At 43.1% G+C, this 14966-nt stretch overlaps 1 protein-coding gene across 1 annotated transcript in view; it reads left to right on the forward strand.

The window, feature by feature from the left end:
• The window catches only part of LOC143297592 (syntaxin-binding protein 5-like), an 82537-nt gene that overhangs the window by 47513 nt on the left and 20058 nt on the right, over positions 1-14966 (forward strand). Inside the window, exons 14-20 of the mRNA XM_076610000.1 lie at positions 362-402; positions 1710-1909; positions 3346-3501; positions 5756-5904; positions 6690-6778; positions 7477-7583; positions 11292-12243. Coding sequence (XP_076466115.1) covers positions 362-402; positions 1710-1909; positions 3346-3501; positions 5756-5904; positions 6690-6778; positions 7477-7583; positions 11292-12243 — 1694 coding nt within the window. The remainder of the gene's footprint in view (positions 1-361; positions 403-1709; positions 1910-3345; positions 3502-5755; positions 5905-6689; positions 6779-7476; positions 7584-11291; positions 12244-14966) is intronic.

Consider the following 14966-nt stretch of genomic DNA (forward strand, 5'->3'; position numbering starts at 1 on the left):
ACTAAGATAATAGACATGGAGACAAATAGTCGTGTGGCAGTTGACATTGCATGGACACCATAGTTTTACTTGTGTTTCAGTTTTTCTTTATTTCTGTGTTCATAAAGGTTTTTGTTTGTGTGAGGCGGCATCCTGTGCAGCCTTTATGCCTGGGATGGGGTGCCTTGAAAAAGATCATGCCATACCATACCGTACGTTGCTGTACTGTACCGCACTGAACGGTATCATACCAGACCATACTATACTGTACCATGCCATGCCAACCCATGCCATACCCTACCATATCAAGTGGCAGTGTCTGTCTGTGAACTGGTTTTATAGAAAAAAATATATACATATTAATTTTGTGTGTGTGTTTCAGTCATGCTGACGGATCACTCAAAGTGTGGGATGCATCTTCAGGTACGTCGTTTCTTACAAGTTACAGTCCATTTTGTCTTTTATTACTGGGGTTGAATGGTTAGGTGCAGCTAGTTTTCTGGTCACAATTGCTACAGCTTGTTAACACATGTATGTGCATGTATGCATACACATTGTGTGTACACATTGTGTGTGTGTTTGCATGTGTACACAGTGTGTTTTTGTTTGTTTTTCATGTGTTTTTGTGTGGGAATGTACATGTACACATTGTGAGTTTGTGTGTGCGTATGCATGTATACACTTCTTCGTTCGTGGGCTGCAACTCCCACGTTCACTCATATGTACACGAGTGGGCTTTTACAAAAGTACATGACCATTTTTACCCCACCATGTAGGCAGCCATGCTCAAAGTTTTCAGGGGAGGAGGTGGGGGGGTGCGTGCTGGGTATGTCCTTGTTTCTATAACCCACCGAATGATAACATAGATTACAAGATCTTTAACATGCGTATTTGATCTTCTGCTTGCATATAGACACGAAGGGGGTTTATGCACAAGCAGGTCTGCACATATGTTGACCTGGGAGATCGGAAAAATCTTCACCCTTTACCCACCAGGCGCCGTTGCTGAGATTTGAACCTGGGACCCTCAGATTGAAAGTCCAGTGCTTTAATCACTCGGCTATTGTGCCCGTCACATGTATATACATTATCATGTATATATGTTCAAGAATGCAGGGCAGCAGACCGATACAACTTTATTTTCCTGGCGACTGGAAGAGTGCACTGCTTGGCCAGCATGTTCTACCAAGAAATGATGTTAATTAATCTGTGACACCTGGTGTAATTAATCTGTGACATAATTAAATCTGTGACAACTGGGGTCTGGAAGAAAAGGCTTCATGTTCACGTCTGTGTGATCAGCTGTAAGTTGCCATCTATTGTACAATACTATCTTTCATTTGTATTTTTAATTGGAGGTGCCATAGCAGAATCGGTAAAGTGTTAGACTTCTGACCCAGTGTTTACCAGAGATGGGGTTCAAGGCCTTGTGTCAGCATTGTGATATGTCCTTGGGGAAGGCACTTTCCTTCAGTTTTGCTGGAGTGGTACCTGACTTTGGTTGGGGAAGGTTAAACCAGTGGAAGAAGAGGATTGGGCCCTACCTTTCATTGCCAAGCCCAGACAGTTGATACGAATTCACTGCCCTGAGAAGGCTATGGGACGTTTAACCTTAACTTTGATCTTAATTGGAATGGATATGGATAATGAGTGTAAACTGGATATGCTGTTTTGCTAAAATGAAGGATTTCTTTCATTGTTTTTTGTTTTTTGTTGTTGTTGTTTTTCAGTTTCTCTCCAAATTCTGTACAAATTGAAAACTGCCAAAATCTTCGACAAGCCGAAGCGGCCGACGGAGGTTCAGGACGACGATCCCTTTGCCATCCAAATCATCTTCCTGTGCCCAGAGTCACGCATGCTGTGTGTGGCAGGGGCCTCCCATGTCATGCTCTTCCGATTCTGCAAACAGGAGGTCACTCTGGAAGTCTCTGTAAGTCTACCCCTCCCCCCTTTATAGATATATATATATATATATATTTTATTTTTTTTTTTTTATTTTTTTTTTTATCTCCATGTTTATGAATGTTGGCATCAAATTGAATGATATCTGATAGGGCATAACTTGGGAAGATCTGAAGGATAAAATGTTTTTCGATAACCCAAAAAATACGTTTTTGTAATTGAAAATAGGAAAGAATGCAAACAAAAATATGTTTTCTTTTAAATTGAAAATAGGTAAGAATGCTTTGGAAAGCTTTTCTTATGAAACAGCTTATGTGAAGAAACAGTTCATAATTATGAACAGAACCACCGTTTGTTAGCATAGACTGCAGACAGCAACAGATAGGCATGCATCAGCCTTGGGGAAGCTGTGGAGATGCACTCTGGGTGGTGATCAAGTGTGGCTGGACAGGCCTGTGTGGAGTGACTGTCCTTTCCACACTGCACACAGGGGAAATCTGACGCTGGTCTCTCTGTCTGGCTGTGGGCCTTTCTCCTCAGTCTCCTTGCCTCTGAACACTGGGCAAGTGTCTCTTCAAACCTGGAGAGGTCTTTCTACACTGTCTGCCTTGAAGCTAATTGTCCTGTGGCTACACCTTCCCAGGTTTTCAGGTTGAGGTTCAAGGTCTTCAGATCTCTCTTGCAGATGTCTTTATTGTGTAGTTGGGTCTGCCTGTGGGACATTTTCCCTGTGCCAGGAGATCTTTGGGGATTCAGCTGTCATCTACTCATATCTAAGTGACTGAGCCAGCGGATGCTTCTCTGTTTCACAGCATGGTGTATGTGCTGGGGATTCCAGCTGTCTTCAGAATGGTATTGTGTGGAACTTTGTCCAGGATGCATTGGAGGCAGTGCGTGTGGAAGGTGTTGAGCTTTGGTCCCTGTTGGGCATGCAGGGTCCAGGACTGGCTGCTGTAAAGGAGGGGAGCTTATGAAGCAGGTCTGAAGACCTGGATTTTGGTGTGCACCTTCCTGGTGTGAGCGCACACCTTTCACTAAAACTGTGCATAGATGCAGTCAGCAGTGTTCTCATTGATGCAGTCAGCAATGTTCTCATTGTTTGCAACCTATCTGTTGAAACATTCAACAGTGTTTTGTTTGCAACCTATCTGTTGAAACAGTCAGCAATGTTCTCATTGTATGCAACCTATCTGTAGAACATTTTTAAAGTTTAACTTTTAAGGCCACTTTTGATTTTAAAAGATGCAGGTTTATTTAACTGTGTGCTGTGTATGTGTAAAATGCGACTTCTACGTTTATCGTTCTTGGCTTTCACCCAGTCCTTATGATCGAGGAATTAACTTTCCAGTGGTCATGTTTGCAGCTGAAACTGAACTTGTTATTGCCCATTTTAACTTTAGTGAGCAAGAGTAAATGTGTGTGTGTGTGCGTGTGCGTGTGCGTGTGTGTGTGTGTGTGTTGCAGAGTTTGGAGTTTTCCATAGTGTATGAGATCTTTGACGAGATGGAGTCCCCGGACTTTGAGTACCCCACCACGTTACCCCGGCCCAGCCTGGCGGTGACCAACGAGTACAACAGCAGCATGGGGTCCTACTCCTCCAGCACCTCTGACAATGCCAAGGTAGGTGTGGGTTTCACTACGCTCGTAGAGTGGTGATAATTGAAGACAGGTCTAGGTGAGTGTGGCTTTCACTGTGCTCATGGTGACAATTGAATATACGCCAAGGTGGGTGTGGCATAGTTCATAGAATGGTGACGATTGAATATAGGCCAAGATGGGTGTGGCATAGCTCATCAAATGGTGATGATTGAAGATAGGCCAGGGTGGGTGTGGCATAGCTCATCAAATGGTGATGATTGAAGATAGGCCAGGGTGGGTGTGGCATAGCTCATAGAATGGTGATGATTGAAGATAGGCCAGGGTGGGTGTGGCATAGCTCATGGAATGGTGATGATTGAAGATAGGCCAGGGTGGGTGTGGCATAGCTCATAGAATGGTGATGATTGAAGATAGGCCAGGGTGTGTGTGCAAATAGTGATGATTGAAGATAGGCCAGGGTGGGTGTGGCATAGCTCATAGAATGGTGATGATTGAAGATAGGCCAGGGTGGGTGTGGCATAGCTCATGGAATGGCGACGATTGAAGATAGGCCAGGGTGGGTGTGGCATAGCTCATGGAATGGTGATGATTGAAGATAGGCCAGGGTGTGTGTGGCATAGCTCAGAATAGTGATGATTGAAGATAGGCCAGGGTGTGTGTGGCATAGCTCATGGAATGGTGATGATTGAAGATAGGCCAGGGTGGGTGTGGCATAGCTCATAGAAGTGTGATGATTGCAAATAGGCCAGGGTGGGTGTGGCATAGCTCATCAAATGGTGATGATCGAAGATAGGCCAAGATGGGTGTGGCATAGCTCATGGAATGTTGACGATTGAAGATAGGCTAAGGTGGGTGTGGCAAGGCTCATGGAATGGTGATGATTGAAGATAGGCTAAGGTGGGTGTGGCTTTCACTGTGTTCAAAGAGTGATGAAGTTTCAACATGGAATGTGTCGTTACTACCAATTCCACCAGGGACACAAGGAATTTGGGGAGGCATAGTACATAAAAAGCATAAACATGAGTTTGAAAACATTTACAAACACAAATGCAGGAAGAATTTGCTATGTTTATATGCTCAGTTCAGTTACTCGAGGCGTTACAGCATTTGGACAATTCCATAATATATGCAACACCACATCTGCTAAGCAGATGCCTGACCAGCAGCGTAACCCAACGCGGTTAGTCACGCCTTGAGGGAAAGTAAAATAAACAAAGTAAAATAAGATAGATAGATAAAGAAATAAGTGGATAAGTCAATGAATTAATGAATAAAAAAAACTTAATAGATAAAAACAGAAATAATAACACAAAACAAAATAAAAAGGAAATGAATAAACAGATAAAGAAATAGAATAGAATATAGGAGGAAAAAACTGCTATGAATAACAAAAATGGCAGTGTTAAGAAGTGCTTGTGCATGCACACACTTTCATTCACACATGAACTGCACACACACACATATGGTGACCCAGTGGTAACATGGCCACCAAGGAAGCAAGAGAATCTGAGCATACAGGAGTGAATTCCACACTTGCCAGAATTTTCTCCCTCTCCATTAGACCTTGAGTGACAGTTTGGATGCTAGTCATTCGAATGAGACGATACACTGAGGTCCCACATGTAGCATTCACTTAGCACAGGTAAAAGAACACATGGTAACAACAAGGTTGTTCCTGGCAAAATTCCGTAGAAAAGTCCACTTGATTAGTAACACAAACACTCTTGCAGGGAGAAAAAAGTTTTTAAAAAGGGAAAAAAAGTGGGTGTCGCTGCACTGTAGCACTGCACTCCCTCCAGGGTGGAGCAGCCAGAATTTCACACAGAAAAATCTGTCGTAACTGAAGTAATATGATGAAAATGATATAATATACTACAATACAATATAATGACAGTACAATACAAAATTTACAATACAGTACCGTAGAATACAATACAGCACAGCACAGCACATTACAATACAAAGCAATGCAGTGCAATACTGTTACAGTACTAATACAATTCTGTAGAAAAATTCACTTCGATAGGAAAACAAATAGAATTGCAGGCAGAAAAAAAAAAAAGATTTTTTATGGGTGGCGTTTACAGTGTAGCGATGCACTCTCCCCGGGAAGAGCAGCCCAAATTTCACAGAGAAAAATCTGTTATGACTTAAAGAACAATACAGTACCATATACAATACAATACTATACAATGTGTTATGATACAATACAGTACAGTACAGTACAATACAATACAATGCAACACTACCCCTTTTTCTATTTCACTGTGTTCAGACGGAACAGATGACGGCAGTGAAGGTGAGGCCCGGAGCGAGAAAGTGGGCTGCTGGCTACCAGCCAGACCTGGTGTGCATCCTGTGCTATGTGGAGGGGGAGCCACCAGGCAACATCACCGTCATGTCCCTCAACTCTTCCTACGGCCTGTGAGTTGCTCCACCCCCTGGAAGATATAGCGAAAGACAGTGTCTTTGTGCTAGAGTACAACAGTGTTTTTGTGCCGGAGTGGCAGAGGAGTTGTGTTGTTTGATGGTCATGTGAGAGACTGTGGTTGTGTCACTGTTTTCTAGTGATGGTGGTTGATGATCTGTGTGAGAGACAGGCCTTGTAACTATGTGCTGGTGATGGTGGTTGATTAACTGTGTGCTAGTGGTGGTAGTTGATGATTGTGTGAGAGACAGGCCTTGTAACTGTGTGCTAGAGGTGGTGGTTGATTAAATATGTGCTGGTGCTGCTGGTTGATGGTTGTAAGAGACAGGGGCCTTGTAACCATGTGCTGCTGGTGGTGGTGGTGGTTGATGATTGTTTTAGAGACTAGCCTTGTAACTGTGTGCTAGAGCTGGTGGTTCATTAAATATGTGCTGGTGCTGCTGCTTGATGGTTGTAAGAGACAGGGGCCTTGTAACCATGTGCTAGTGGTGGTGGTGGTGGTTGATGATTGTTTTAGAGACTAGCCTTGTAACTGTGTGCTAGAGCTGGTGGTTGATTAACTATGTGCTGGTGCTGCTTGTTGATGGTGAAATGAGACAGAGGTCTTGTAACTGTGTGCTAGTGGTGTTGATTGATTAACTGTATGTTAGTGGTGGTTTCTGATTAACTGTGTGTTAGTAGATTGGGGTTTCTTTTTTGATTCAAGAGATTTTTAAACAAAATGTATTATGTAGATATATTTATTATTTAACAAATGATTGATTTAACAATGATGTTTCAGGTTGGCATTCGGCAACGAGTCGGGGTTGGCCATTGTAGACTTTGTACAGAAAACCTGTTTGTTGAATCTTGGCACTCCTGACTTGTATGGTGAGTGAAAATTACAAGTAAAACAACAAAACAAAAAAAACCCAAACTTTTCAAGCTCAGTTGGTGTATTTGTAGTTTGGTAGTGTGTAACTCATGTGTGTGTATATGTGTATAGTTCTATTTCTGCGTGTACATGTGTGTGTGGTGTTTAACTTGAGCTTTTGCATTTTCTCAGACATTGGCTGCTTTAAATTTGTCATGCACATGACACATCCAGATGCACACGCAGACACCCTATCCCCCAGCCTACTCCCCAACGAACTCACTGAAAGAAAGAAACGCATGTGCGTGTGCTCACACACTCACATACGCACACACACTCAAACACAGACATACACCACATGCACACCACACACACACACACACACACACACACACATATGCACTCAGTTTTTCACTCGCATGCTCACTCCATAAAAGACTGTAATATTAAGACTGTAGATTTGTGTACAAAGAATATTCACTAAGAAAGGAAATACTCAGCACTTTCATGTGTATGAACCCCATTTGTATGGCACAGAAAGGCCTAACAAATTAAACCATTTTGACTTTGACTACGTAAAGGATCATTTTCATTTGTCTTCACCATCTCAGGCATCTAGTGAAGGAAACAGAAGGGACTTTTAGAATGGTAGTCATGGTAGCCAACAGACGTTTTGATAAGCATCCAGAAACATGAGAGGGACTTGGATGTGCAGGATCAATGGACCCGTACCAGAGAGCTCCCCGGTCTCCTCGCAGTAAGAAGTCCCAGTCCGAAGGTGTGAAACAGTCAGAGGAGGGGAAGTCACCCACAACTGATCTGGTAAGTTGTCCTCACAGTTGTGCAGACATTACATGATACCAGTGCCTGGTTGGTTCAGTTGTGGAGTATGATATCTTTGGTCTTAATTTGAAAATGTTGCTGCTGTGGTGAGGATCATGTAACACCAGTTAAGGAGTCTGAAATCTTTGGTCTGTATTTAAATATGTAGTTGCTGTGTGAGGATTACATAACACCAGTTACTGGTTGGTCCAGTTAAGAAGTCTGAAATCTTTGGTCTGAAGTTGTCACTGTGTGGTGATAGTAAAGCAGGAGTTATGAATTCTGTCTCTCAATCTGGTTGAGATTTTTTCGCTCTTTCTCCCAGTGCATCTGCACCCTACCCCCAGCCCTTCCTCTTTCTCTTCTTTAAACCTTGCTCTGTTGTTTTTTGTTCTTGTTGTTGTTTTTGTTTGTTTTTTTGCGCTCTGTCCCTCACCCTTTTATATATTTCATTTTTATTTTTTGATCCCTAAATGGTTAATTGGGGTACAAGCAAAATAAAACATTAAAAAAAAAAAAAAAAAAAAAACGAAAGAAAAGAAATGTTTTTCCTGTGAAACTAACGGGTGACTGTTTACTTGTGGGTGGTGTGTGGGTGTGAGTGGTTCTGAGTTTGTCTGACAGCCAACTGTGTTGTGAAACTAACAGGTGACTGCTCACTTGAAGGTGGTGTGTGTGAGTGGTACTGAGTATGTCTGACAACTAACTGTGTGTGCCAACTCTGTGTGTGTGTGTGTGTGTGTGTGTGTGCTTGTGTGCATGACGAGTATCAGTGCTGATGGCACTCTTGTTTACCTTAACCCCTTACCTCCCAAGCACCTGCTTTTTAATATCATATTTCATTTTTTACTCTGAGGGTTGGTGTCTTTTTTATATATACTTTATTGTTGTTGATATAGTTTTGGGGTTTGGTTGCTGTTGTGGTATGGCTAGTTTTTGTTTGTAGTCTGTGAAATGGATGGAATTGGGGGTGTGCTTATTTATTAATTCCACCCAGTCCCACTTTTCTCATAGTTTGCATGGTTTTCAGTTATGGTGTGGGTTGGAAAAGAGATTTGGAAGAGATTTTCATTTTATCACCCATGGCCAGCTTCAGTAAGGACAAATCCAGATAGACTACACAATATCTGCTAGGCAGATGCCTGACCAGCAGCATAGCCCAACGTGCTTCGTCAGGTCTTGAGTGCATATATATATATATATATATATATATATATGTGTGTGTGTGTGTGTGTACCTATCAGAGTGGAAATCTTCTGCTGAAACATGCCAGAGGACAACACTTATGTTGCCATGAGTTCTTTTTTCAGTGCGCCAAGTACGTGCTTCATACAGGACCTTGGTTATAGTCTCATCTGCATGACCAGACGCTCAGTTAGATTTTCTGGTCAAACTTCAGAGAAAGGGTGAGACTGGAATTTGAACCCAGACCCTCACGGACACTGTATCGGCAGATAAGCGTCTTAACCATTCTGCCACCATCATGCTTGGCCATGGCCAGTTTGTGAAATAAATAAGTTTAGTTTCCATTCATGAATTGGTTAGATTAAAACAGTTGTATTTATTAACCATCAAAAATAGTTTCCAATCAAATGAACAAGATTTATACAGCAGTAATAGCTAAGTCGAGAATATAGCAGTTTGACGATTCTGTGCACTGCTTTTGATGTGTGGGCCTAAACTGTGGTGCGTCTATTTTGTAAAGCTGCTTCTCCATGTTTTTGTTCATGTTGCTGGGTCTTATATTGTCTGGGTCAGTGAGCACTAGGCGTTGGCAAGGCTAAAAACATCAGGACAGATTGCTCATGATTTTGCCTCAAACTAGTCAAATGCCCATCTGTATTGTAACCAGAAAAGAAATGGTCAGTCGCAGATCTTCAGGTTAAAAAACAGATTGCCAGCTGCTAGATTGGGATCTTTTTTTTCTTTTTTTTTTAAATAAAGATATATGTAAAGCCAATTCATGTTGATTTTAAGACCAGCTGACCACAGAAGGCCGTTTGAAGGCTGTATGCACTTGTGTCAAAAGACAAAAAGCAGAAAAGAGAGTGAGCCATATTAAAATTGTCAGAGGAAGGTTTGAAAACTACTTGTTAAAGAGTTTTTTTCTGGCGCGGCCTCCCCTTGGGAGTTCACGCCTAGCCGCGAGTCCCCACCGCCAAGAGAGGACTTGCCACTCCCCCCTCTCCCTGCCTCGCTCTGGGACACCTCAGGAGGCGACGCTCGTACCCCTTTCCCCCTGGTCCCCTTCATGACTGTTTTACTGATACGAGAGTCGCCTCCACGATCAGCGTCTAAAGACATATCGCCGCGGTCCGTATCAGGAGGAATCATGAGCTCCAGGCCTGGGAAAGTCTCTTGCCGAGTCTCAATCCCAGCCTCATGATCCCTGCCTTTGTGGGATGGCATACAAGGCATGGTACCCGCGCTTAGGCACCCAGTGAAAATCTGACCCCCAACAGAGAAAGGAAAGACAGGATCGACTTTGAGGTAGAGAAAAACGAACGAATTGAGGGGGCCGAGTCGAATCGAGTACCCAGAATGTAAGAATACAATACAGACAAGCCGCATGCAGCAAATAGGCCGAATAAATACGCTTAATAACCAAAAAAAGCGTAAGATGAGACAGAGCGTAAACCTGACAAGATGGCGTGGAGAGCCTTGGCCAAAGGAATGATTCAGCGCTTATAGCTTTTAGAGGCATCTGATTGGCTAAGAGTGGACCAGGCAAGACGGCTCGTCTTTTTACTGTTAGCCGCACGAAATTTGGCCAAGCAGAGCAAACCGATAGGCCTAGTTTGCATCAGTTTGACATGGTACAGTATATGACACCAAACATGGAGTATAATACAAACTCCTCCTTTCTGTTCTCTCTTCTTCACCCTGCTACTCCGATAGTTTGTGTTCATGAAGCAGAAGGCAATGCATAGTACTACCTTTGTTCACGAAACAGGGCAATGCATAGTATTTGTTCATGAAACAGAAAGCAACACATAGCATTAGCTGTGTTCATGAAACGGAAGATAATACATAGTGTTAGCTTTGTTCATGAAACAGAGGGCAGTACAGAGTATTTATTCATGAAACAGAAGGCAATGCATAGCATTTGTTCTTGAAATAGAAGGCAGTTTTTGTAGTGTCAGCTTAGGTAACTTGGTGATTGTTGGTGGGTGTTTCACTCAGAGTGTGGCGTGGTTTCACTGATTTTTTTATCTGGCACATGCAGTGCTTTTCATTTCGTAACTCACCATTTTACTTGGTTGCTTCGTGTACTGTGTAAGAGTGATGTATTTTTTGTGGGTATTGGTTTAGCTTAGCTTGTGTTTATGTTTATTTTAGTTGATGTAACAGTGGAAGATATCAGTCAGACAACATTATTGGTGAGAGAATGCACAAATGTGCACAGGGCATGCATGTCCTCCGCACACACCACACACACGTGCACATGAATGCTCATGCCAGACTAAACGTCTACAAAGTATTTCCAGAGAAAACAAATTTAAGTTTTACACACACACACACACACACACACACACACACACACACAACTGAAAGACAGACAGACAGACAGATTCACATGTGAAATATATATGTGCACCAAAAACAACAAACTTCCACTGTTTCTAGTTTCCCCAGTTTTTGTGTGCCAAGTCCGTTTCTTCTGTTCTCAAAGCAGTTTGTGTGTTTTTGCTTTCTGGGTGTTTTCAGTTGCCCCCTGTTCAAAGTGCCATGACAAAGACCCCACCCCCCATCCCACCACCAAGATCCAAACATAAACGTATTCAGCCTCTCACATCTATTGAAGAGTCAAAAGTAACCCTCAGGAGAGACGACCAGGACTCCACAGCCAGTGCCTTAGATCCAACATCCCCAGCAGCCGACAGGAGAATGCCAGATGTGCCTTTGAGTGAAGATGTTGATAGGCATTCTGCACCTGTGACCCAAGAGGGTGAAGGTGCTTGTTCCAGGACTCTGAACATTACACCATCACAGGAAAACAGTGGTGATGCATGTGCTGAGACTCAGGAAGGGGATTTGGAGGTCAAGACATCGTTATGCAAAGCTCTATCCGACCAAGGTTCCGTAGCCAAAGCGGAGCAGGAGGCAGAACACCTGGACTTGAGACCGAGCCTGTCCGATTCCAACAAGGACATCAAAGACCCGGAACAGCCAGTGAAATCGGCGTCAGTTGTGTCTCGTTTCCGCATGAAATCCAGGAAACTCATCCGACAGGTAAACAGCGGCATGAAAACCGAAGACAACGGTCACTTGAAAACAGAAGAGGGAGACAAGACAGAAGAACCTTCTGTTCAGAGCAAAGAGGAAGCGGAGAGTCCTAGTGCCGTAGATGACGGCAGCCCCCAGTCTCCTGTCCAGCCGGTCACAGAAGACTCAGCTTCAGCAGACAACAAGTCCCCGGATCCTTCACAGCCCCAGCACAGCAAGAGCTTCTTCCGCAAAGTCAGCGTCAAACTCAAGTCCTCCTTTGCTCCCAAGTCCAGGACGGACAGTGAGGCGGAGACGGAGAAGAGACCGTCCTCGGAGAGAACCAAGAGCCCTCTGGAGAAAAAGGTGGAGGTGATAGACCTGACGGAAGACAGCGACAGAAAGCCCAGCGTGCGCAAAGTGTGCGTGGTAGACATGTGCAGTGCTAGAGGGGGTAGGTATCTTTCTTCAGCCTTGCCGCTTGTCTTCTGTATCGCATGCCCTCTTTTTTGTATTGTATTGCGCGGAGCTGTTTGATGCCCTCTCGTTCTCTGCATTGTGTGCTTCCTCTAACCCTCTCTCTCCCTGTGGCTGTGATGGACTGATGCCAGTGTGCAGTGTGAAGACTTGACACTTAACACTTAACCTCTGGTCTGTTGCTGCTGGACTGTTTCTCATGGTTCGGTCCATTGCATGCTGACAGTAGATGGTGTGCAGTGATGTGCTTGATAGGATCTAAACCGGGAGAAGAGGGGGTAAGGTGAAAAAGCGGTGAAGTCTGTGTGTGTGTGTGTATGTGTTTTGGTGTGTGTGTGTGTTACAATGGTAAGTATTTATAAGGGTGTGTGTGTGTGTGTGCTTTTATGCTGGAAAAGGTAAGTATAATGAGAAGTAATGGACATTAGTCACTTGCAAGAAGAAAATGTTATGATTAAATCACATCTGTAGTCTTTTAAGCTTGATGAGAATGTTTTTTGTGTTTGTGAGCGTAAACTTACGATTAAGAATTAATCTGAAGTGATTGAGGAAAAAACCTCTTGTCTTGCTTTCATGAGTTTTCTTTTTCCTTTTATTTTTTTTCTTCTAAAGCAACACACTGCAAGTGTATACTGTAGCAGAATATATGCTGAGCAGCAGTAGTGTGCAGCTCTGAATGCTTTGTTATATTGTTTGTTTGTTTGTTTTATCAAGCTGCATTGTGTTATCTGATGCTTGAACAACAAAGTGTTGCTTGTCAACATTATGCAGATTGTATCAGCAAGGCAGCACTACACTGTGTTGGTGAGAGCTCTAGTATGAATGTTTGCCTCTCTCTAACATGTCAAATAATGAAGAGGAGGAGAAACATTATCATGTGCTTGCATTGACATGTCTTTTCAGATTACTTAGTTTTGATTTATGAATGAAAGTGTAGCCATTTAGCTGGGTTTTTCCCCCCTTTTCTGATTTGTTTTTGTTTCATTCGCAGATGATATTGTCTTGGATTTATGGTCACACTGTTGATAGTTCTGGATTTTTGGCCACAATGTTGATCTGTGTTGAAGATTTCCCTTTCTTTTTCCTCTACTCCCCCCCCCCCCCCCCCCCCCCCCCCCAAAATTGCTCCCATTTACTGTACTTCAGATAGTACGGTATTCACAATTTTGTTAGAAGGTGCAGAATAAGATCTCTAGGTTGTTCAGTGAAGTGCATTATGTGTTCTGCAGTCCGTCAATTTGTTAGTATGAAAAGAACTAAGAATGTGAAATTGCAGTGAAGAATTCTCCACGCACACCCCAACCCCTCTGTCCTGGTTAGTGGAATGCAGAGTATTGTATTGTTTTACTTTTTGTCACAACAGCTTTCTTTGTGTGATGGGCTGCTGTCCCGAGGGAGAATGCCTAGCCACAGTGCGCAGCCACCCCCACTCCTTTTTTATTTCTGTCTGCCTGCAGGTGTATTTTTTTCACTATCAGTGTGGATTTTTCTACATAATTTTTCCAGGGACAACCCTTTTGTTGTGAAACGTCTTTTTACATGCGCTGAGTGCACAATGCACACAGGATCGTGTTTGATCATTTCATCCACATGACTAGCATCCAGACCAGTTCTCGTGGAGGAGGAGAAAATTCTGGCATGTCTGGGGAGATTTTCTCACTTTCTCGGGGGTCGTGTCAGCACTAGGCCACCACTCCACTTGAGGACAGGAACAGCCCACTTTGTTATCTCCCTCTAGGTACGGGGAAAGGAAGGGGGTTAAAATTTCGGGTGAAAACTGTAGTGGTCACGTAATGTGAGTGGTTCTCTTTATCTCTTGCAGGGTGAGTGCAGTGGACATTGTGCTGTGTGACCAGCTGTGTGAGAAGTTGTGTCTGGTAGTGGTTCGCCGTGACGCCGCTGTGCGCTTGTCTGTGTAGAGTGGACAGTGACTGGTTCATTTCTTTTCTGTCCTGGGTTCTAGCCTGTTACGTTTTGTTTCTCTGGCTGTTGGATCGGACATATTGGCATGTTCATATTGTGTGGATTTTGAATGTTTGTCCAGTCTTTATCTTTTTTTTTCTTTCTTTTTTTAATGTATGGATTTTTTTTGTTTGTTTTTTTGTTTTATTGCCGAGTATCGAGTATGTATTTGTATCAGTTTTTTTCCTAATCGTGGGTTTCACTTAGCTAGTAGTTTCGTGGTGACAGATTTTCTTTCCTCACCAACCGTTTTACTTTTAGTACTGTTAGCTCACCAGCTGAATTATTTCTAATATTATCCCACTATGATATGTGTGTGTGTGTGTACGCGCTAGCTTTTGTTTTGTTTTTTGTAGCATGCTAATGCATTATATTTATTTATTTCTGCTTTGTAGTTAGCTTGTACTGTTTTTGTTTTCGTTCATTTGATTTGTATCTTTTATTTCAGCAGCTGGAGTTCACGCAGTAGAGACAGCAGCTTGTTAGTACTCACTTGTGTTTATTAAATTGAATGCTTTTTGTCCTTTGCTGCTTTCTTTCTCAATCATTTCCTTTCCTTCTGTTTGCTCTGTACCTGACATTTTTTGTCACTAGATCAACGGACTGTGTTTAAGTCCGACCCCCTCCAGCGTATTCTGTCCCAGCCCCACCAGCTTAAGAGCCAAGAAACTGGAGCTGAAGCGCACAAAGTCACACGGCGTGTCGCGCATAGCCTGCAAGCTAGCCAGTGTCACGTCC

This window comes from Babylonia areolata, chromosome 23 (genome assembly GCF_041734735.1).
Source record: "Babylonia areolata isolate BAREFJ2019XMU chromosome 23, ASM4173473v1, whole genome shotgun sequence".
Taxonomy (NCBI): domain Eukaryota; kingdom Metazoa; phylum Mollusca; class Gastropoda; order Neogastropoda; family Buccinidae; genus Babylonia; species Babylonia areolata.